The following is a 24512-nucleotide window of genomic DNA, read 5'->3' on the forward strand; positions in this document are numbered from 1 at the left end:
GGAAGAGTAAATGTATATATATATATATATATATATATAGAGAGAGAGAGAGAGAGAGAGAGAGAGAGAGAGAGAGAGACCAATTGTCATAGAATTGTCATAGTTATATTAAATTGTCAAAGACTTTTCAAAAGACACTCCCTGAATTATTATTTACAAATCTGGAAAAGGTACCAAAGAACATTTAGTGCAATAAAATAATGTCAAATAGTATTATGCTACTAACTCATCCTTTTGTTCACTTGTAAATTCACTCAACCAACATTTATTAAGCAGTTTTTTCTATACCTAAGGCTATATGTTAAGAACTTAGGCAGAATGGAAAACAACAGAAATATGACTGATAATTGTCAATCAAAGCAATATATTTTAATCAAGTAGTTATATAAATAAATGTTTACAAAGAATAAGCTACCCCCATGTTTCTATGTAATATTAGTCACTACAAATGGAAAGTGTGAAACCATGTATGTAAAGATTCTCAATGCAGTTTTGCTTTAAAAGCAAAAAACTAGGAACCAACTAAGAATCTGCCAGTAGTCAAAATAGTCAGCACATAGTTATAAAACTACTTCAGATCTAAAGAAAGTATCTGTACCAATACAGAACAATACTAGAGACATATTCAGTTAAAATGCAACTGCAAAATAGAGTACAGGGAACACTTTCATTCTGTGAAATGTGTGTGTGTTGTGTGTGTGTGTGTGTGTGTGTGTGTGTGTGTGTGTGTGTGTGTGTGTGTGATTAATGTTGCTAAAGTATAAAGAAGAGCTGGACCTAGTAAGTCCTAAAAGTCTGGCTGATTCTTTCTAGTGATTCTTTCAATGTAAAGGATCTTTCTGCTTTAAATATATATTAACATATTCATATGTTGTTCCTTGTACAAGAGAAAGTGGCTAGTTAATTTTTAAATTGAAATAAATTCAAATTACCTATCAGCTTTAGAATTGTATTGGTATCCTTAACAAAAGTTGTCTAGATGGAAACGTGAAAGAAATCATGTCAGCAGGCAAAGAGTGAAAGAAAGGCATTCAGATCCTGAGAGTGGGTGTAAAGAATCAAGCTGTATAATAAAAGGAAGAAGGAAGCTGCGGCAGCCACTGGAGGTGTGTGCAGAACAAAGAGAAAATGCTCCTTTGTGTTTAAGTTTTTTGAAGCTTGCAAATGCTAAACACTGATGGCCAAGCTCTTATGAAGAGGCAGAGAGAAGAGTCACTTGTGGATTGCATGACCACCCAAAAAAGGTAGAGCGGGTATCTGGGGGCACAAGCAGATGATATCTTAGGGCCTTTCCTCCGCTGTGATGATCGGGAAGGAAAGCCAGGCCTGAAGAGGACAGAGCATTTGGCAATAGAGAGGGAGGAGTTGAGCAAATTTCATACGAGGCTCTGTTTTGTGAAATAACTTGTGAGATTATCTGATGAGAAATCAAAGATGGAAGATAGGCATTTCTAAAGAAAGATGGCTTAAAACACATACTTGCATCCTCATAGAGTGGGAGAACGCCTTGATCTGAGATGCACAAGACTTGCCAGGAAGAGGATGACACGGACTCATATGTGATCCACCCATCAGTTCTATGTGGTTTTTCTCCCAGCAGCACCTAGACCCCCTGCTACAAGTGTAAGGAAACCCAAGAGCTGAACTAGAGCTTTGATAGATGGACACCAAACAAACGAAAAGGTCAAGGAACCCCTAGTAAGCAGAGGATCCTCCATCTTCTGAAGGACTGGGATATGCGGGAAGGGAAAGGTGTCACCCGCTGAGCAGCGGCAATTGTGTTCTTCTTTCATAACCATGTGTTTGTTTGACATGGACCGGGCGATCCTATTTCAAGGTTCTTGCCTAAGAACAAGCCAACGAAGCCCGCCATGGGATCTAGGGAAGCTCACCTGTCTGAGGTCATACACGGTCAAAGCTATGGAAATGACAGACATGAGGATGATGGCAAGAGCATATTCCTTGTAATCTTCACTGAACCACAAACAGACGCTGAAGAGTTGAAAGATGTAAAATGGATTCAGAACCTGTTAGCAGACGTAAAGACAGGAAGACAAGAATGGCTTTTGGGCTTGACACATGGCTGTTCGCTGACTTGTTTTCATAATTAGCATCGTGATATCAATCACCCCACACAATAGGCTCTGCTTCTTGTTGTTGTATTTCATCAGCAATTTCCAAGACACAGCTATGAATGTCATGGAGCCAAAAAAGTCTAAGCCTTTAAAGTGTTCTGATCCCCCAGAGCACTTAGTTTAATCACGGCTGCACTTAGCAATCTACAAAGTTGTGCTTGACATGTCACTGGGTTAAGCATCTGAGTAATGGGCCAAGAGTAGATGTTATCATCCCCCATTTACACTTCCTGAACTTCAGAAAATTGACATACTCAGCTTTACAGAATTGAACTACTTTAATCTGCTATCCCCTCTTCCATATAATACCATTAAAGAACTTTTCATTAATGGATGAGTGCAAGACCGGACTTTTCCATAAGTGGACAGCTAAGCCTACATGGCATGTTGTAACCACACGTCTTCTTCAATGGGAGGCAGCAGACATCGACACCAACAGTTGTATTCCTGGTATAGCTTAAAGCGTGATGTGCTTTTCCTCATATTCACCGTAGATGCTCACAGGGACAGGAATCCTGGCTCCTGGCTAGGGAAGAAGCTCCCAGAACCTTTCCCAACCAATTTGCTTTGCATTCAGCCATCCTTAAACGTGTTTAGAAATATTGAGAATGTATCTTGAATTTAGGAAGCCTTTCTAAGGCAAAGATGAAGGGAAATTGAATACCAGAAATACACAGAGGGCTGCTATATGGCTTAACACTAATAAATCCAACAAAAAAGTACAAGAGGACATTTTTAACTTAGTGCATGATGGGTAAGCCATTCATTCATGCTCTCTCTCTCTCTCTCTCTCTCTCTCTCTCTCTCTCTCTCTCCCTCTCTCTCTCCCTCTCTCTCTCTCTCTCCACACACACGCATACACACACACACACATACACACATATCCGCACACACTGAGATGAGTAGACCATAAAAAAGCTAAATAAATGTGGTTTTCTCTTTCCAGTTTTGAATGCTGAGGTAACTATATATATTGAGGAAGAAATTGATCCCCTTTCTTAAACAAACGTGATTTTAGTTTCACGGAATTAGAATGAGCTAAGCAGTATAGTATTTTAAGAAAGGAGAAAACCCCAGCATTTATCCAAGTCACCAGATAAGAAGAGGACACCTGAGTGTCGCAGCATTGCAGTTGTGCAATGTGCACACAGGGCACATAGCACATCCAGACAGTGTGCTTGGCGTCCTCTTAAAGGGTCAGGTAAATTACAGTCACTTATTAACAAGGAGCATCTCCAACTGGTCAGGCCACAGAGTCATCATTTTCTATCCAACATCCCCGCCAAATACTGAAGAAATTACCTCCTTGATGAGCAGTTTCCAAATAGGTGTGATTTCAACATCAATAGCATTAGGCCCACATATTAACCTCCTACAGGGAGAAACCACAGATTGATCGCTCAGTCACCGCAGTGAAAGAAAACTCATCTCCTGCACATTCACAGAAAAGGTATATTCCATATTCTCTTTTGCACTTCTAGGGCCAAAGGATCTCTTGTCACAAGACACCCTCATATGTTTCAAAGTCACTAAGGAGTGGGAGGGGTCCCAGGAGCAAACTAGTAGACTGGGTCATGTTGTTTCCATTGAACTATACTCCCTGAGACCTAAATATTTCCCTCAGTGGTACCTTTGGTTTCTAATATTATCTACCCTCTCTTCAATACTTTCAGAACTCAGATGTCCTCTGCTCTGTGCCTCATCACTATAGGTCCAAGGAAATGAAATGAAGATATCTTGAAAGTTGATTTTTTTTAAGTGACAGGGAAATACAGTATCGATTGTTTCTCCTCATATCCAGGAGTTCTTTAAGGCTGAATATTTATTTTAATGGGAGCAGAAAAGTCCTTGATTCTCAGAAAAAGCTCAACATACAGAATCATACATCCCACTAACTGCAAGTCCCTGAGTTGTGTTGCTTTGATTATGCAGAGATATGGCACCTTATGAATTCTTTTCTTGTGGGGAATACTAACCATTCTCTGTGCCTTCCCCTCAGACTCTCAGATAAAATGGCTATTCAAATGCACAGGCTATGGTCCTCTATTTTTATGTAAACAAGGCTAATTTAGGACATCTCATTAAAATGAAGACTTGCTTTAGTAGAGGTAAGGGGCATGCTGAGACTGCTTTTCTTATAAGCATGCAAGTAATACTAACTGCAATGCTCTGCATCTCTTCTGAGCAACAGAAATCGGTCTCTGTCCCTCCTCTTTTAAGATGGTGGTGGTGTGTGTGTGTGTGTGTGTGTGTCTGTGTCTGTGTCTGTGTCTGTGTTTGTCTGTGTGTGTGTGTGTCTGTGTTTGTCTGTGTGTGTGTGTGTTTGTCTGTGTGTGTGTGTGTGTGTGTGTGTGAATGTCTGTGCCTCTATATGTGTATCTGTGTGTGCCTCTGTGTGTGTGTTTATGTGTGTGTATGCATGTGCACAAGTGCCCACAGAGGCCAGAAGAGAACATTGGATCCCCTGGAACTGAAGTTACCTGAAGAGTCTGAAATTGGTTCTCATAGCCAAACTCAGGTCATCTGGAAGAGCAGCAAGTGCTCTTAGTGGCCAAGCCATCTTTGCAACCGCTTTCAGTTCCTATTATGACTAGAATATTAAGACCCAAATGGAAAGATACTTATTCAATCAAAACCACGCAGATTCCGGACAGCCAAGTGCCCTCTCTGAACCTTGTTTCTGGGTCTAGTGATTGATATGGAATTGTGGAACATCCTGCATGGCATTGATCCAAAGCACTTGTAAATGCTGTTCTATGAAGCTAAGTTAGTGTGTGTGTGTGTGTGTGTGTGTGTGTGTGTGTGTGTGTGTGTCTGCATGCACATGTGTGTATATGTGTGTATGTGTGTGCATGTGTGTGTTTGTACACCTGCCATGTGTACATGTATGTGTGAGTGTGTGTGTTTGTACATATGTGCCTGCCATACATACCTGCATATATGTATGTGTGTGTGTGTGTGTGTGTGTGTGTGTGTGAGAGTGAGTGAGTGTGTATATATTGCATCTTTATGACCTTATTCAAGCTATTAAATCCCCCTGAGCCTCACACTGCACTCTTCTCTGTTAGGCTGGTGGACATATTTGTTCTACCTGTTAACCCCATCAAATTGCTCTACAGATATGTGAGGTCATGCATGGGACACACTAAATAGATCACTGCAACCCTTTCTCGTATTGGTGAATTAAGACTGCATACTGGATTATCTGGTTAATAATTACAGCCCTTTTGAGCTAAAGCCACAGTGAATCTAGTACCTGATCTCTTGTTCCTCTGAAGTCAGACCTAATCCAAATTTCTGATGTATCTTTGCAGAACTGAGCCAGTCTTCCAGGGAGCTAAAACAACAATGACGAAAGAATCTAATAGCAGCCGTATTTCCAAGATAACACTTTTCTTCTTAGGATACACTTGTCGAAGCACTTACCCAATTTTCTGAAACTGTCCTTCCAAATTATTCCAAACATATCGTATTTTCTGCACTTTTATGTATCTCACCTACAATAAAGAAAAAAGTATTAAGTGACTCTCAAGTTTAAAGATCGGAGAACACAGCAACTTGGGGTCTAAGGAGACATTTGTGGAAGAAGCAAAGATAGAGTCAGAGATCCTTCTTAAAATTTTCTATACATATATCCCAGCACTTGGGAGGCAGAGGCAGGCAGATTTCTGAGTTCGAGGCCAGCCTGGTCTACAAAGTGAGTTCCAGGACAGCCAGGGCTATACAGATAAACCCTGTCTCGAACCCCCCGCCCAAAAAAATTTCTCTTCCCCTAACCTTCCATTCTATTCTCCTCAATTACATGAAAAAAAAATCTATTAGAAGTCATCATCTGGTCAGTGTGTTTCAACATTTTACTACCTTACAAACTAATGAAGGAAACAAAACATTACAAAATAAAACTTAAGTTTCATAGTCCAATACATGTAACAAAGAAATAAAATATAATGATGTAAAACGGTTGCCTTAAAAATACCACAGACATGTGGAGAAGGTGAGTGGCTAGAGGCATTGTGGAAGAGGTAACATCAGAAACATAAGACTAAAGGTGAAAGGGATTTTGCTCAGTTGAGGACTGAAAAGAATTAGTCAAAGAGATTGCATGTGGTTAGTCAAAATGGAGGAGACAAGAGAACAGACCTGTTTGACTGCAGAGTGAAGGGCAAGGCTGGGAAACTAAACTATGATAAAGCTGAGCAGACCAGATGCAGGAATGAGGCATGGGCATCCTTGTCTCACAGAGGATGGGTTGTAGAGCAGCCTACAGAAGGCACAATGAAGAACAAGGCAATTCAGGAGAGAGAAGTCGCAGCAAAGTGTACTCCAGTGAGTAGGGCTTTGAGGGCATTGGCAGAGGAAAGAAAAACAGATTCTTGCTTATAACAGTTCTTCTTGCTTACTCCTCCTTCTCTTAAGCATTGTTGCAGTCCTCAGAAGACATAAAGAGAAGCAATGGGGCTCCCAGTCTATGGTGCAGCAACGGTTATAACCTCGGGGTACTTATTAGAAGCATTTAGAGAGCTTTAAAGAATATTGCTACTTGGGTCCCCTGGCCAAGAGATTTAATTTGTTCACAGTTTACTTTGGGCATAAATATTTTTAAATTTCCCTAGGTAATTCTGATGTGCTGTCAAAGTTAAGAAGCACTGTTCAAGGCTGCTGGTTTTGGCAGCTCTATTTCTGACCTTGAGAACTTTTAACTAACTTTCCCTGTGCCGCGGTTTCCCCAGGAATACATTGAAGTAATTGACCAGATTATGTCTAAGTTCCATTCAACTCCTTTATGAATTGTCTAACCAACCATGAGGTAAGTTTTAAAACTGAGAAAAGGCTCTAACTGGTGCAAAATAAAAGTATTCAATACATTTTTGTTAAATACATGACTGCTTTGCAAAGGCACATGTCAACTAGAAGCCTTGCTGAATCATAATTCTACTCTACTCAGTGAGCATACATATCTCTCTCTCTCTCTCTCTCTCTCTCTCTCTCTCTGTGTGTGTGTGTGTGTGTGTGTGTGTGTGTGTGTGTGTGTGTGTGTGTGTGTCTCAATGGAATTCAAGCAAAAGTGCTATATGTTGTAATTTGTAAAAATTCCAATGAGGTTTGTTACAAAAGAAATTATTTGAAAGCCTGTCTATTTCCAATTGATTTTGAGTATGAAATGGTGCAAATTGCCTCTGGGAAAAATCCTTCCTTCATAAACTGTCAAACATAGAAGGAGAGAAAATTTTGAAAGTAACCAACCATGGGCCTTGTTAGCCAACACAGGCCAGGTTGGAACCTTTCGTTTCTTCCTTTACAACTTAAGTTCCTTTTGAGCATCTCCTGAGCCAGCAGGCACAGCTGCAGTCCCTGGATGCTTAGAGTTCATCACACTGGATCTTCAGCCTTCCTCATCTTCCTGAAGAAGGTGAGGTGTTAGGACCACCTTTGCTTCACTCCTTCCTGACAACCGTTTTTGATTATGTCACTCACAGAACAGGAATCACGGCGCCACCTTCTCAGGTTCTAGTGTGCTCTCTCCTCTCTCTCTCTCTCTCTCTCTCTCTCTCTCCCTCTCTCTCTCTCTCTCTCTCACACACACACACACACACACACACACACACACCGCAGATGGTTCAAGCCAGCCTCAGAATAAAATTTCTGAAAGCCCCTTGACTTTAGGATTCAGAATGCACACAGTGAGGCTTACTTATGTTTTTAATTCCACGAATTTGACAATCCGTGTTAGAAACTTAGTTTTTAGGGCCAAGCTGAGGGTGGAATGAGTGGCCTCCATGATGGGCTCACATCAAACCACAAACTGGGAAACAGAAAACAAAAGTAGACACAAGCCTAGCCTACAGCCAGAGAAAATGAAGAGGCTGTTGGTAAGTTTGACCTCAAGACATTAAAATGGATTGGTTCACTATCTTTTGAATTTCTGAGGCTATTCCTGTGGTGAGAAGCACAAATCCATCATAGACCATTGAAGCATCTTTGAGAGTGTCCCACCACAAAACATCTCTGCCTGGACCATGGCTCCTTTATATCATCCTCAGAACTTCAAGAAGCTGACAAAGGACAGTAAGCATAGCGTTTGTAGACGCGTTGGCTTATTTGTCCGTTTTCTAGAACTTCACCCCAGGAGAAGCAGGGACAAGGGGCAGCTGCTGCGACTGCTGGGGGTGACTTTCATGTTTCTGCTCAGGAATCAGAACAGTTATCTCGTCACTTTCTTGCTCTTCATTTTGTTGGAACACATAAGAACATCTTCCCTTTTGCGTGCAATCCTACAACATAGTCCCTAGGGTCTCCTCTTCATTAATGTTTGAAAACCTGCTTTGGGTCTTTTAGGAAGGCTGTATATGACTATCACCTTCAGATTCTCTTTCCATGCTTATCAATGTCATCATGACTGCACCTAAGACTCTGATACTAATGTAGGTTTCCAAACTTTATTATGAATATCAATTGTTATAGTTCACAAATAAGCTTACTATTTGACTCTATGTGTGAGATTCCTAAGAGCCCTAATAAAAAAAAGCAGAAAGAAGATTATGCCTTTTGCTTTATAAATCAAAAACTTAAGATTCAAGGAGACAGTAGGTAGCAAACTCCCAATATAATAAAATGATAATCACATCAAGATTGGATAGCAAAACTTTCCTCTGTCATTATTGTTTCCTTGGAAATTTCTTCATTTGCCTAATTGACTATTAAAAGTGATAAAATTTCAGGGAAGTGAAACCCTAAAACTATATCCAAGGGTGACCTGGGAAGCTTCATTCTCAGCTGAAGGGCCACCTCACAGAGTAGTCATTGCTCCCTGGGGGGGGGGGGGGAATCCATATCTTCTGAATGTTTATGATGACAACTCAAGACAGCTGGATAATGACAACTGACAATAGAAAACTGCTCAGCAACAGACTATTTTCATGTTAAAACCCGACCTTATTGTCAAAAGCTAATTTAAACAGCTATCTGTACATGTATAACTGTACAAGAAATCATTCTATCTCATAAGAACATGTTCTCAATATGAATGTTAACCCAAGCCTTTGCATTTAACTAGACAAAAGTAAATAACCCAAACACATTTGGATACCACAGTTCAAACCAAAGTCTTTTATAAAAATAAGCAAATCTGGGCTGGTGAGATGGCTCAGTGGATAAGAGCACCCGACTGCTCTTCCAAAGGTCCTGAGTTCAAATCCCAGCAACCACATGGTGGCTTACAGCCATCTATAACGAGATCTGACTCCCTCTTCTGGACTGTCTGAAGTCAGCTACAGTGTACTTACATATAATAGATAAATAAACCTTAAAAAAAGAAATAAGCAAATCTCTTAGGATATTCCTCAGGGGTTAACATCACTGCAAGACTGGCTTTATAGTATAAGGTAGGAATGATGCTTTAATAGTTCTACATTACTTGAGAACCTTCTGCAGAAGACATGGGTTCTGTTCCTAGTATCCACATGAGAACTCCCAATTATCTATAGCTCCAACGGCAAGAGATACAACTCCCACTTCTATGCTCTATGGGCACACATATGGCACACACACATAACTGCAAGCAAACCCTCATACACATGAAATAAATGATGGTTTAAAATTCTTTTCCATCTCAGAGTTCGCTTACCTTTAGATCTGGCTTTCGGATGGCTCTGTTTATGATGTATCCCTCGTCTGTAATGAGAGGGTGGTCAGGCGTGAGACCAGATGTGCTGCTCAGTGCTGACAGGGAGATCCATATTACTTTTTTCCAAGAATAAATTTTGAATTCATCCTGGGGAATAGACATCAAAACCCCCAGGAAGTTAAGAGAAGGTCATTAGGCTAAAATTCATCCTGAAAACCATCATTTCGTATAATGTTGTGAGTTATGAAGCTAATGAACATTCTAGACAGAAATATATATCATTGAAAGGTGGCATAGGATCTTTGAATCTTAAGAGACAGATATTTGTGGTCATTTATTAAGGACTGTGGACAGAAACGTGAGACACTAGCTCTAAAACCTAAGCCAGAGAGCAAGAGGCAGATTCTCAGACAAGCGCAAGCTTCCAGGACCTTCCAGTCCGGCTGGCAACCTCACAGGGAAGGAAACAAACCCCATGTATGCCAAGGAATTCTGGGACCCTCTGAGTGTGAGGAAATCAAATGAATAGAATCTCCCCCCATGTTTCATGGCTTAACTCAAAATCCACCTTTCCCTGAACAATCTCACAGACACTCTCCCTCTTGAAGAAAACGAGATGACTTTCTAAAGAAGCACCACAGTGACTCTGGAAGATTCTCCAGTCTCCTTTTGCTTCCAGGTCACTTTGAAGTTAGGAACAAGGTTTACTGACAACAAGCTGGCCCTTGATGTTACATCCTCATTGAGAGCCACTCAATGAGAGTGCAATGCGAATCTCAAGAACACTCTATGCGCCATGTGTAGATAGAGGCGACTGACCATATTAGGATATTGAGCAAGGTGGGATTGAAGAACAGCTCTTATAACATGACTCCAGTTGAAATCATTTCCCTTTGCACTCGACTGGTGAGTTCCTCCTAGAACGAAACTAGGAGTACATGCTAGGTTAGCAGATACCAACCACGTTGCTTCCTTGGAGACTGGTGAGATCCAAACAGCAACTGCTATCTGAAGAATCAATACACACCCACTTGATGAAGCTCAGGGCTAAGAAGATGATGGGAGTTTAACCCAGATGCTTATGAGTGGGGATGCAGGTCAGGTCTGATGAAGTTTATCCTCAACACAAACACACACACACCACACACACCACACACAGACATACACACACAACCACACACACACACCACACACACACAGACATACACACACACACCACATACACACACATACACACACACACACACACACATCCACACATGCTTCCCTTAAAGATAACCGGTGTTAATTAAATTATGTAAAATGTAGCAAGGAGAAAGTGCAGTAGTTGTAGCTGGGTCTGGTCTGTTGGTTGTCCTTAAGAGAAAAACTCCCTGAGTCTTCATTCTTGCTATTTCCTGGGTCGAGAACACAGTTCCTCTCTTTTCTGCTCAGTAATTGCATAGCTATATCATAACTGTCCTTTAAGGTCCAGCTCAAAGGCTCACATGCTGATAACCATCCTGGTTTCTCTGAATGAGCTGTCCTCTAAATCATCAGAGTACCCAAGGTCCCTGCTATCCTGTGCCCTTTGATATCACCTTACTGTGTCTCTTTGCATATCGGCAGAGATGCTGTCAAATGTATGCCTGTGGTCCAAACAGGCCGAACTCAGAGTCTTAGAAGGAGAAAGAGACAGACAAGATATAGGGGTTGAGAGTAGTGTGAGATTGGGAAGGAGAAAGGCAGGAACAGGGAAGAAGAGAGAGGAAAGAGAAACAACCTTACTGCAACTTTAAAAGCCAATGAATTAATCATTAAATAAATGAATTAATTAAAAACAAGTGAAGGTGCTGGAGTCACAGCTCAGTGGTTAAGAGCACTGGGTGCTCTTCTAGAGAACATGAATTCAATCACCAACAAACACAGGGAATCTCACACCCTCTGTAACTCCAGTTCCAGGATCCAACAACTTCTGGCTTCCATGGGCACTATCTAGACATGCATTCACAGGCATGCAGGCACACAAAACACCCATTAAAAACATTTAAACCCATTAAAACATTCATTAGAAACAAAACCCAAAAATAGTGGTGGTGGGGGAGAACAAAACAGTGAAACTGGATATTATTCCATGCAAGGGGAGAGATGATAAAATCAAACATACATTGCACATAGTAATATTCAAAGTCTAAGAATGGCTGAACGTGGCTGAATTACTAATCATCTGAGCTAATATGTGTGTTCTAGATGTTATGTGATAGATTGAGCTAATAGGCATACTGTAGTGTTATATTTAGGTCCCTAAAAGCCATTCTGACATAGTTCAGTATTGCACAATCTGGTCTTTGAATTCATCAGGTGTAGAGAGAATATCTTGTGTAATGCATGGATGCATCTCTTGTCAGTTAAAAATCCCATGGCCTATAGCGTAGGCAGGAAATGGGAGGTGGAACATCTGGGAGGTGGTGAGATTTTTCTGGGATAGACCCTGGTGAGGGAAGATTCACTCTGGAAAAATATGAGGAGCCAGAAGCATGGTACATGAGCACAGGTAAGCAGTCATACGACAGAATGTAGGTTAAAAGAATTATGTAATTTTAGTTATGATTTAGTCAGAGTAGAGCCTAGCTAAATGGCCATGGTATTTATAAATATACTTTGAGACTGAGTCTTATTTTTAAGAGCATGGAGCTGGGAGGAAGAACCAGACCTAACTTCTACAGTCAGGCTTTACTGTAAGAAGCACTATGGACACAAAGCACAGACCCAAGTAACCCAAGGTATCCCTCATCTCTCATCAAAGAGGCTTCTCTTTGCAACGGACAGAGACCATTACAGAAAGCTACAATAGTACAAAATGCGGACAGCAACTGTCTGTGGAGTGCCGAACCCTAACAGATACATCTACAACACCACTCTAACACGTGAGGTCGAGGAACACTGTGGAAGGGGTGGGAGGTGGGGCAGAAAGATTGTAAAAACTGGTGGAGCATGACATCTACTACTAGATTATATCTTCTATGTAGAACAAGGAAGCTGCACCCATGAAATCTCAGCAGTACACCCGCCTAACCACAAGCTGAACAATGACGCCACCATTTGCCATGCCAGCGTGGATGATAGAAACGTCACGGTGCCCCACTTCTAGATGGAGAGCTACTGGCAATTCATGACTTCTGTTAGGGGGAGGCTTAGTCTTTCTGGATGAGCCCCTAACTGGTTATCTAATACCAAGTGGTTGACTCTAATACATATGCATACCAGCAACACTAAGCAGGACTCAGCAGATTGCATTTCATATTTACATATTGTGTATATGTATATATACATATAATAATTATTATTACAGAAAAAGAATATTAAAGAGGGTGTAGGAAGTAGATCTAAGAGGAGTTAAAGGTAAGCGATAGAAGACAAATATCAAAATACATAAAATTTTCAAAAAAATAGAAATATAACATTAATAGAACTGTGTTTCTAATAATAGTTGTTAAAGCACTTAGCATTTATTATATTCAGGCATATTGTGATGCATGTATAGGATTTCATTTAATGCTTAGAACCCTTGGAAGTGGGTATTTTGTCTGCCCATTTTATGGATAAAGGAGTAAAGGCACAGTTGGTTTAGAACCAGGATTTGACCCCTCTCTATTTATCTTCTCTAGCATGCCCTCTCAGCCTCTGGTGATCTGAGCTTATTTAAATACACAACTTGACACAGTGTTGTATCCTGTTTAACTGGTATTGCCAAAGAACACAGTTCCTGCTTTTAAAAAAAAAATGGTCTGGAGAGAGGCCAGCAGGTAAAAACACTCACTTCCTCTGCAGAAAAGCCAGGTTCGGTTCCCAACACCCACACAGTAGCTCCTAGCTTCCTGTCCCTACAGCTCTCTGTAAAGTGGTTAGACCAAACTAATTGTCTAAAAACAGTGTAACTCAACCTGTGGGATGCCTAAGACCATCAGAAAACACAGATGTTTACATGAGAATTCATAACAGTACCAAAATTACAGTTATGAAGTATCTACAAAAGTAATTTTATGGTTGGGGGGACACCACAACATGAGGAACTGTAGTGAAGGGTTGAGAGCCACAGCTATAGAAAGTCTGAACTTTCTATACCTCTGTATTGTCAAACAGGTTTACATCATTTCTACAAGAGAATTAACCAGATCAGTCCCTGAATCTAAAAGAACCGATTCGCAAACCACGGCAGAGCAACTTATGTTTGACCTGGGCAAACAAATAGAGAAGTGGTATTTCTTTAACTCCCGTAACCTTGTCCTGTTGAACCGGGAAATACCAGTTTAACATTGATGGCTAACCTGGAAGAAGACTCTGTTGCTTATCATACTCCATTCTTTTCTTAAAGCCACTCAACTCTTGGAGTTTAAATCAGTATAACGGTCCTCAAGTTTAGACCAGTCCTGTCTTGTGGCCGGACCCCACACAAAGAATGTACTTCTGAGCTTGCCTTGGGAACAAAAAGGACCCATTCCAAAGGTGCAAATAGACACTAGAAAATGAGGACTTTTCTCTTAGAAGTGAGTGCGTGCAGTGCTAAACTCTATACAGACCTCCATGTTACTGAGCTGAGAGAGCTGGCATTAGCTGGAATATTGGCTTTAATTACAAAGTATGTACAAAGTCCTGTGTGTTCGAGAAATCACAGACTAGGCAGTGTCTCGGTTCTGCTAGGACTTATTGAGCAAAAAGAAGGAGAGACATAAAGCAAAGAACTTAGATGACAAAGGTCTGCATGAAAGAAGAAAAGTGGATACATGAGGGAGGAGGGACAAGGGGAGAAAGGACGAGAAAGAGGAGGATGAGAGAAGGAAACCCCAGACTAGCTCAGTCTGTCTTTGGAGTTTTGACTGGGAGTTTTGATATTTGTTGTTTTCTGAGCAGACAGTGGAGAGTGAGTAAATTGGCTAATCACCCGTAGTCTCTGGAGCTGGAGGTAGTGAGAGTTAACCCCTGTCCCTTGAATGCCTGCTGCCATTAGTCACCTCCCTCTCACTTCATATGCACTGCATGCACAAACACACACACACACACACACACACACACACACACACGCACACGCACACGCACACGCACACACACACGCACGCAGGTCTACACTACATGAGAAGAGAGGAACTGCTAAGGCCTCACTTCCCTGGGGAGGCAGTGGAGAAGGGTTAAGTATCTTCATGTTATGGAATAAATCTCTCTCTCTCTCTCTCTCTCTCTCTCTCACACACACACACACACACACACACACACACACACACACACACACACACCAAGTTCACATGTTAAAACCCTAATTTCAAATATATTTGGAGATAGGGCCTAGAGGAGGGGATTAATGTTGAATAAGGTCACAGTTGACACACTACTCCAGTAGGAATGATGTCATATGTGTTAAGGAAAAGAAACCAGAGGTGTAAGAAAACAGGAAAGGCTAAGTGACAAGGTGAGCCTACAAGCCAGAAAGAAAGGCCTCACCAGAAACCAGCCCAGCTATACATGCCTCCCATGCTAATTACAATGTTGATGGCCCTGGGTTCCAAACAAGACCTCGAAGCTGTTTGTCAACACTTAGCCATTTCTCAGAGGCCAGCTCTAGTTCAGGCTTGGTGTCTTATGCAATGGTGATGTGATCTCCAGACAGAGAACGTGCACCCAAGAGAACCATAATGCTGTTACCCTCCTTCTTCTCACATTAGAATTTCGCTCACAGTCTTGAATCAAAATGCTAGAGGAAACCATAATTATTTATTAGCAATTCAATGCCGCTTACTTAATTTGCTCAAACACATGCTGAGCACATGCTATGGCCATGTTCCACAGGCAGTAGAAGGGATGGAAAGTAAGCCTTGACCACTGGCCTCATGAAGCTTATAACCCAGCAAAAAGAAAGACAGTGTTGGCACATGGCTTCATGAGAGATATGTGTGAATAACCTAGGGCTCAGTGAGCAGAAGACTCGGGCTCACATTCTTTACCCACGTGGGTTCAGCTGCCTTCACCGCTCTTCATGTGCCTGTTGCCATGAACCAGACTCACTTTTTGACTAACATTTTTGGACCTCTGGAAAGCCCTAAGAGGTATTGACTTGGCTAAATCTCTATTATGTAATCCTACTGTGACCATTCATAATTCTTAATAAATCTGCTCAGTAGTTTCATACTCATTTGGGTAATCTGAAGAACTCCACATATCATGCCTTTGTCAATGTATCCACACCACCACCACCACCAGACACCTGCCCATGAACTAGGACTGCGGCCAGCATCAACTGGTGCAGAGGAGGGAGGGAGAAAAAGACGAGGGACATGTAAGCAGAAACACTGTTACTTACAGACACCCCTGCTGGACCTGTAGCCTTCAGGGTGGCATCAGCAAGGCTGCTTTGCAGCGTTTCTGAGACTGTAGCCAAAGCCCCAGCTTTGTCCCCTTTCACCAGCACATCAAAATGAAGTGCCTTGGTGTAGGCCTCATATCCAAATCTCACAAAGCTCTCCTCTGCAGATCAGAGGGCTTTGTCCATATGTGACATACAATGATGGCAAAGGGGAAATCATCGTCTGTAATTATAACGACAATATGGAAATTGCCAGGAGCATTTAATGCACAGCACCGATGAATGTAAATCAATCTATTTGCATAGCAATGAAGCAACACTACAGAAACGGGTTAAAATTCACAAATGGATGACTGATGAATCAAATGCATTTTAAAATTTATGAAATAAGATTGTAATTACACTCATCTCTTGGAAAGAAAGATAAAAATCTCATGCTTCGCATTGCTTAATAAGAAAAAGAACTGAAAATAAGCTGAATACTAAGGATTTCCAGCAAGCACATCACAGCTTTTTTTTTATGTAGAGAAATGACTAGTTAATCAGTATCTGTGATAATAAACTGCAATCTTACTGGCTTGAGATTGATGATAAATACCAAACACTGATACTTTAATAAGACAAAGAACAGATATACAATGCACTTTTGGGTGGGAGTCACTCTGTCCTCCTAATGGGAACTTGCTAGAACCTGACTATTGCAAAGTAATTCAAAGAAAATATTTTACGTTGTCATTTTAATGCAATAACCTGGCAGCAGACTTTTAAACTATTGATGCCGAAAGCATATTTTTCTCTAAGTCTCAGATAGTTAGAACATTGGAAATAATTGAGTTCTTGTCTAATTACATAAAGACCAATTTAGTAGCTCATTTATTTGGAGAGTCTCTGGCATAACGAATCCATTTAAGATGACACATAAGAGCAGGTAATTAAAAATTAAAGTTGAAATCAAGATGGAAAAGGCAAGATTGGAGGGAGTTAAGACTTCTCTGATTAGTTCTGGAGGAGCGGTGGGAGGAACTTGACAGAGTCCCTGAATCAAAGAACAGGATTCTATGATGGGTATAGCTTCGAGAGCTACCAGGGAAGTGATGACTCTTTGCAATGAATGTCCATTTGCAAATACAACTACAGAAAAGTGAGAAGAGACCACCTAGCTGTGGAGAGAAAGGTCTCTGGACTCCTAGAGCACTGCCTCCTGCACAGGCAAACTAAGCCCGGCAAGGCGAAGAAAAATGCATCATCTAGATGAGCAGATATGCCTTGAGAGTAGTAAGATCTCTTGCATAGAAAGCTTTTGGAGGTTCAGGAACAAGACGTACATAGACACATACATACTCACATACACACACACACACACACACACACACACACACATATACCCATGTGTGTACACAAAGACACATACACCACATACATGCACACATGACACACACACATAAAACACACAGTTACATACACCATACACACAGGCGCGCACACACACACACACACACAGATACACACACATACACATGTATACATATGTACACACACACGAACACAACACACACAAACACACACCACTGGTCTTCTATTATCTAGTTCACAGTTTGTAAATGGTTTTTATTTACATAACCAATCACCTCACATCAGCTCAAGAAAGATTAAACACTTGACTAGTCACCAGTCCCATTTTACAGATGGAGTATTCAACTTTCTGAAAACCCACTAACAGACTTAAGGGGCTAGCACCGGAAGTCTGGCTTTTGACAGTCTGTCCCACAATCTGCCATCTGCCTATGCCATGGTTTCTTTCTTCATTTCTATTCGTTAGTGGTCTTCCTCCTCTTTGTTTCCTTTCCACCTGCTTCCCCACTCCATCTCCTTCATTTTCCTGCTTCCCTTTTCCATTTCCTTGCCCATTCCCTCTGATTTCTTTGTGTGCCCTGAGTCTTCCAACAGCATGGGTCGCGGTGGCACAGGCAGGCCAGCCAAGGATCCTCAGAGCTGAAATCTCTGAAGGGCAGAGGGCTCCTCTGTTTCTGAGCTTCTGCTTCTACTGCAGCAATGTTGCCCTCTGGGAAATAGTTTAATGGAGGTTCGAGTTAAAAGCTTTCATGCTACAGGACCAGAGTATTATAGGGTGTGTGTGTGTGTGTGTGTGTGTGTGTGTGTGTGTGTTCATTTGTGCTCTCTGCTACTTCACTATGAGCATAGTTCTTGTTTGTTTGTTTGTTTGTTTAATTTGTTTACTTTACACCCCTATCATAGCTTCCCCTCCCTCCTGTCTTCCCAATCCCCCCTCTCACCTCACCTCCCCAACTCCATCCTCTTTTTCTCCTCAGAAAAGGCTCAGAAAAAGGGAGGCCTCCTGTGAATATCAGCTCCCCTTGGAACACCTAGTTGCAGTAGGACTGGCTGCATTTTCTACTGAGGCTAGGCAAGGCAGCTCAGTTAGGGGAAAGGAGTCCAAAGGTGGCAACAGAGAACAATCTGTGCTCCTGCTGTTAGGAGACCCACATGAGGACCAAGCTGCACAACTGTTACCTATATGCTAAGGGCCAAGGTCCATCCCATGCATGCTCTCTGGTTGGGCAGTTCAGTCTCTGTGGCCCCATATGAGCCAAGGTTAGTTGATTCTGTAGGTTTTCTTGTGGTGTCCTTGATCTCTCTGGCTCCTTCAATCCTTGGTCACCCCATAGGGTCTTAATTCACATGGGAAAATGTCCTACTAAAAGGATCCTGAGCTGGGCATGCAACACAGTGGTGTAATACTGGCTGACCACATTCAAGGCTCTGGGTTTATCCTCACCAACATTCAAAGGAACCCCAAATAGTATTCCTTCATAAGTGTTTGTGTCTCCATTCAGCCCAGAAAACACACCTGCCTCAGTAAAACACTAGAACAGTGTGTGGAAGTCCACTTGGCTAAATCTGTTCTGTTTTGTTTGACCTCTCCATCCTATATAAACACCTATGGATAAATCACAGATCAAGTATCTTGGCCTCTCTTCCTCTAATTTTATTAGTTGGGGAGGTCACCCAACATGAGGAACTGTATTAAAGGGTTGCAGTCTTAAGAAGGCTGAGAACCACTATACTAGAGGTTGATTTCTCAAAATTGATTGTTGCCACAGGTCATTTGTGACAATGCTTTATTAGAATAATATGGTAAATTAGTCAGGAGAGAATCCTCCAAGAGAGTCCCTAAAAAGGAAGGCCAGGTCAGTCTGTCAGTCACCCCCTACAGATGCAGGAACTCAATGTAATAGATAAACAAGCAAGGAAGCCCCTCCCCTTGGGGACCTGGCATTCCTAAGGTGGGGGGGGGTGATGCCTGTGGCCTTAGTGTCAGGAGTATCACAAGGAAGTGACATGAAGATATACAGAAAGAGCCCCACCTGATGCCACAGCCTTGAAATAGCAGAGAGTGGCAATGACCTCACAGACAAAATGGCTGCATTATATGCCCTAGGATTTCTGCTGAACAGGACACAAGCATATCAAAAACTATGGCTCTCTCCAAGCAGCAAAGGGAGACAGCAGCTTCCTTAGTGGGCTGCTCCTTGTCTCTCAAATTCCCTTGTCCCTCTCCCAGAGCCATTCCTGTGGAAGCCATAGACCAGGCTTGAGGTCAAGGGTCAGTAGGGATTTGGAATCAGTAGCTTGTAGCCTGATTCACTACTCTACACTACCCATTATTTCAGCAACCAACACGTTCACATTCGCTCTAACACTTGCAAAAGTAGCAATTTTAAAAGACTACCCTATGAAGTAACTCTTCTTAAGAAATCCTATGATAGACAAATTCCTAGATTTTAAGCAGGTGCACCTATGGGAGAACCTACTCACCTTGGGGCCATATTCTCCCAACCACCTTACAACACAACATCCAAGAAAAGAGACACCATCTCCAAAAACAGATGTATGCTTACTGTTGTCTTCAGCAACACAACATCTGCTTCTTGCAGGGAACATGGGACACAGTTTGCCCATACACGCCAAGCTGGTCTCCAATAAAATACCAATGGGAGCATTCCAAGAGAGAAGATGGATCCAATGAGACAAAGAGCCTTCCGACAGCCTTGAGTCCGATAGCCAAATATTTCCTGCAAGAGAGGAGAACAAAACAAAGTATTCCAAGTGTTGCTCAGCAAAGATAATTGAACACTACTTAAAGGGATGAAATGGAGGCAGGGAGTCATCTGGTGAGGGAAGACAGGTGGGGGGAGGGATGGTAGAAAAAATGAAGCTGGATTCCTGACAAAGAGTTTCAGATATGAGAAGGAACCTTTTAGCCAAGAAAAGCAGTGTCTACAGTCAGAACACCCAGCTACCCTGGGCCAAGCACTATCCCAGGTGCTCAAATACATGGTCTTATTTAAGTCTCCCGGTCATCCCTAGTCCTAGATTATTCTAGAAATGAGGTAATATCCTCCTTATTGAACAGATGATGCAAAGGGGCTCAAGGCAGCTGATGCACTGACTTGTCCCAAGCCACACTGCTGGAATATTGGTGACTAAGCTTTGGGCAAACCCAATTCTATCAGCTACCACACATTGAATTTGACTCCAAATATTAACAGGAATGACCACAGCCATGTGACAGAGATACTAGTTGATGACAGTGGCCACATGATACCAGTGACTCAAGGGTCAGCAGGCTCAAGAGCAATTGGAGCAGGAAGCAGGCCTTGAATTTAGAGTAGTATCTAGTGAAGAAATTTGACCAAGTGGGATTAATAGCCAACTTGCTTCAGGGAGCTTGAGGCCCAGCTGTCTTTCTTCCAACACCCTTGTTCAATAACAAAAGAATTTTCTACCCAAAAGGAAATGCCATGGTGACCATTGGTTGTTACACAGCTGCTATATGCCTTGAGGGATGATTACTAGAGCCTGAAAAATGCTCATTAGAGGAGGAGTCTCATCTCTGATCTACCTGTGATTATCTAGACAAACTTCCTTCTAAGAGCCATCTGGGACAAAATAGGAAATCACTTCTGATGTTCCTGGCCCGAGTCCCATACAATTACATGCCACAAAGTCAGAGGGAGACCTCATGCTGGTGCTAAAAGCTAAAACTGAGACAGAGAAGGTGCTGGGCATTCTGGGTAAAAGTACAACTGGTTTGAGTCACTGTGGTTTCAGAAATCAATCAGTGCTCCTGACTAATAGACACGTGCACGTGTTTGTCATCCTCAAAATGGGACAGTGATAGCACAGATATTCTGTAGAGTGGAAATATCTGAATATGTGTAAGTCTACCTCAGAATCTCTCTTCCTTCTCTTCCTTCTTCACCTCCTCCTTCTTCTCTCCCTCCTCATACTCTTCCTCCTTTTCTTTCTTTTTCTCTTCCTCCTCTTTACCCTCTTCCTATTACACTACTGATGCTACTGCTGCTGTTGCTACCACTTCTCCTGCTGACATTACTGTGACTTGGCCCTGTTGCCCGAACACAGACATGAACACCTAGGTCCTGGTTTACTGGCTGTGAGATCTAAGAAGTCCTAGTATCAACCACACTGAACATCAAGCTTGATATTAGCAAATTCTCTGTCTCGTGGGATGAAGGCTACATCTACAGAAAAGGGTCTATGACTCTTGGGTGAGGGGTACTCCAGTATGTAATTCTAGCAATTCCTCCCTACCACAATAGTGCAGTCATAGGGAACTGAAGGGTAGTTTGCTGCATTATCTAACTTGGTAGGACTTTTCTGAAATGTTCTGAACTCACATTGCAGTATAGATATCTCCCCCAACTGGAAGCCCTTTGGTCAATCTACTGTCCACCTCTGCTCCACATTCAACCTGCAGCCATACTCTGTTAACCTCACTCGAACAGGTGAACCTGCCCCAAATCCTTCCCATGTCCTCTTCTGGTGTTCCACACAGTAGAATCCACAGCCTTACATAAACCAGCTTCTACGTCCTGTCATTCTATCACTTCCTAAAGGTAGTATGTAAATGTCCCTTCTATGGACAGTCAAGCCCCATGGGATCTGCATGAGTTACTCTGCGCTGATGTGCAAACTTCACTGTTAGCATTTGAAAGTGTCCTCGTGTTCATCATCAAGAAAGAGTAAGCAGCAATTGTCATCTTCCTTCTCTAGTTAAGAAAGCTGAAGGTCTCCAGTTGTTAGGGGACAACATTATCATATTTAAAAAGGTTTTACCAACAACTGGTAATTTATTGAGATAACAATACTAGCAGCTAACAGATGCTGGGTGTTGTAGACTCCTTCTCTGCACATTTCACAAATACCTTACTTTGTTGGAAAAAAAAAAAAAACCTAACCATATTTCCCAAGGCACAAAGCTGATACATAACTTAAAACTCTCTTTGCAACACACAGATCCTAATTGATCTCTTTTTCCTCTATCCTTAATTTCAGTTTAATATATTTTAAGAGGTTTGTTGGGTGTCATCGAAAGAGCAGATATATGCTGCACCATGACAGAGTGAAACAATGTCTCTGACCTATGGAAGCTCACTAGATTAGAGGGAGAAAGAAACCAACCTGTAAGGTTAAGCAGAGAGCAATGGAAAGCTCAATAGAAGGAGGACAAATTCCTCATCATCTAAACACGGTCCTGGGTGTTACTGTTAGTGCTGTTACCCATCCTAGAAGAACAGGAGTGGACGGTGTCCCTGGCAAGACATCCCTCTTAGGCCACCCCTTAGTTCCAAAGCTGGTGAACACTGCCACTTCCCTTAGTGGCTCAAGATCCATGAAACAGTCTTAAATTTTCTTGGAAAGGGTCCAAAAAATGTGCACAAGGCATGTACAATTGTTCCTCATTGAGGTAAGTTAATTGTACTGACTTGAATGAATTGCATGACTAGAACTATTAACAGATATGTGGTTAAGTTGTAAAAGTTAGCATGAGGTCAACACTACTGTCTTGTAATGATTTGCATAAAGTATCTTCTGTGTCTGTGAATATGCTTGAAGCAATTGTTCTGTCTCTCTTGTTCCCCCACCTACTGTCACCTCCCACAAAAAAAAAAAAAAAAAAAGATTCACAGGATAAACAAATAAATAGCATTAGAAAAATGCCCAAAGAATATTATGCAGTAATCAACTCATAGCAGACTATATGCATTACAGAGCAATACAGTATGGCTCTCTATATCTTCCACCCACACATCCTTCTTCCCATAAACATAGAGACACATACACAGGTCCCACAGGCACATTCCAAGACTCAGTTATAGAAGGTTTGTGAGGCCTACTCAAGCTGATCTTTCAGAGTTCACTCTCAGAAATGTACCTGTGAACCTGTCACAGTCAAGGACTTGGTAAATGCAGAATTGTCATAACTTAAGCGTGTTATTACTTGCTGCTAAGGTTTTAGTCTACCATGTCCAGACAGATTTCCTGAGGTTGGCACAAATAAAGGGTTCCATTTTCTTAGCGGGGCTTCTTTCTTCTCTACTTGATCTGGGAGCACAACTCACACTCTACCTGAGGAATGTCACATAATTCCTGATGAAATAGCAGGTTCAATTTCCTGGAATGCCTCCATATGCAAATGAGGTATCCCTAGCCTCAGCCAATGAAAATTCACCCTAAGAAGAACCCCTGTCCACTCTCCATGGTTTATATATGGCTATGGTTCACCACAAGTATGTGTAGAAGTCCACACCGAATAAAGGTCTGTGAACGAGCTAAGATCATCTCAGAGAGCCGTTTCATTAAGATCTTTGGAGAACCCCCTCCTGAATTGCACAGCAGCATCTAGACACCCTGAGATGGAGGAAGCAGAGGACTCAAGAACGGGACACAGAACCACAAGTCGTCCCAATCTGCATAGCACATGGCATCGTGAAGGTGCAAGTGAGAGTACCATCTAGAGCAGGAGAGTGACTGTCTCCAAAGAATCCTGATATCATCATGTAAGTTCCCCACAAGTCTGCAGGGTAGCACTCAGCCTTTGAGTCCCAGGACCTCCCAGAAGAATGAGCCTTCATAGGGAGGAGACTCAAGATTAGCAGATCTCAGGAGCTGAACACATCAAAAGAGAGAAATGGGTGCTGCTGTCGTGGCCACCAGGCAAGCACGTGTGTTAACTCTGACGACCTGCTGCTCCCAGATGAGCCATTTCCGCAGTTGAAATTTTTCTGTGTGGCTCTTAAAATGGGCTCTAGAACCTTCTAAGACCATCCTTAGCCTGATCATTATGCACTTCCCAATCATACTACGGTCAATCTTACTAGCCTAGACAACTGTGCATCTCCCTGCAGACTTCATTAAACATTTGAAAGTTTTTTTGGTTTTTTGGTTTTTTGTTTTTTTTGTTTTTTTTTTTTGTTTTTTTGTTTTTTTTGAGACAGGGTTTCTCTGTGTAGCCCTGGCTGTCCTGGAACTCACTTTGTAGACCAGGCTGGCCTCGAACTCAGAAATCTGCCTGCCTCTGCCTCCCGAGTGCTGG

General features: G+C 42.0%; 1 protein-coding gene across 12 annotated transcripts in view; it reads right to left on the minus strand.

The window, feature by feature from the left end:
* Positions 1 to 24512, minus strand: part of Atp13a4 (ATPase type 13A4) — a 155762-nt gene that overhangs the window by 80894 nt on the left and 50356 nt on the right. For all 12 annotated transcript variants that reach the window (XR_001781812.2, XR_003951779.1, XR_384556.4 and 9 more), the window contains 6 exons: positions 20014 to 20187; positions 9760 to 9906; positions 5562 to 5632; positions 5392 to 5472; positions 3438 to 3507; positions 1893 to 2027 (listed from right to left, as the gene is read on the minus strand). Coding sequence is in view for 9 of the 12 variants with exons in the window: in XM_017316955.2 (XP_017172444.1) it covers positions 1893 to 2027; positions 3438 to 3507; positions 5392 to 5472; positions 5562 to 5632; positions 9760 to 9906; positions 20014 to 20187 (678 nt within the window). In the remaining 3 variants the exon portion in view is untranslated. The remainder of the gene's footprint in view (positions 1 to 1892; positions 2028 to 3437; positions 3508 to 5391; positions 5473 to 5561; positions 5633 to 9759; positions 9907 to 20013; positions 20188 to 24512) is intronic.

Source organism: Mus musculus, chromosome 16 (genome assembly GCF_000001635.26).
Source record: "Mus musculus strain C57BL/6J chromosome 16, GRCm38.p6 C57BL/6J".
Taxonomy (NCBI): Eukaryota; Metazoa; Chordata; class Mammalia; order Rodentia; family Muridae; genus Mus; species Mus musculus.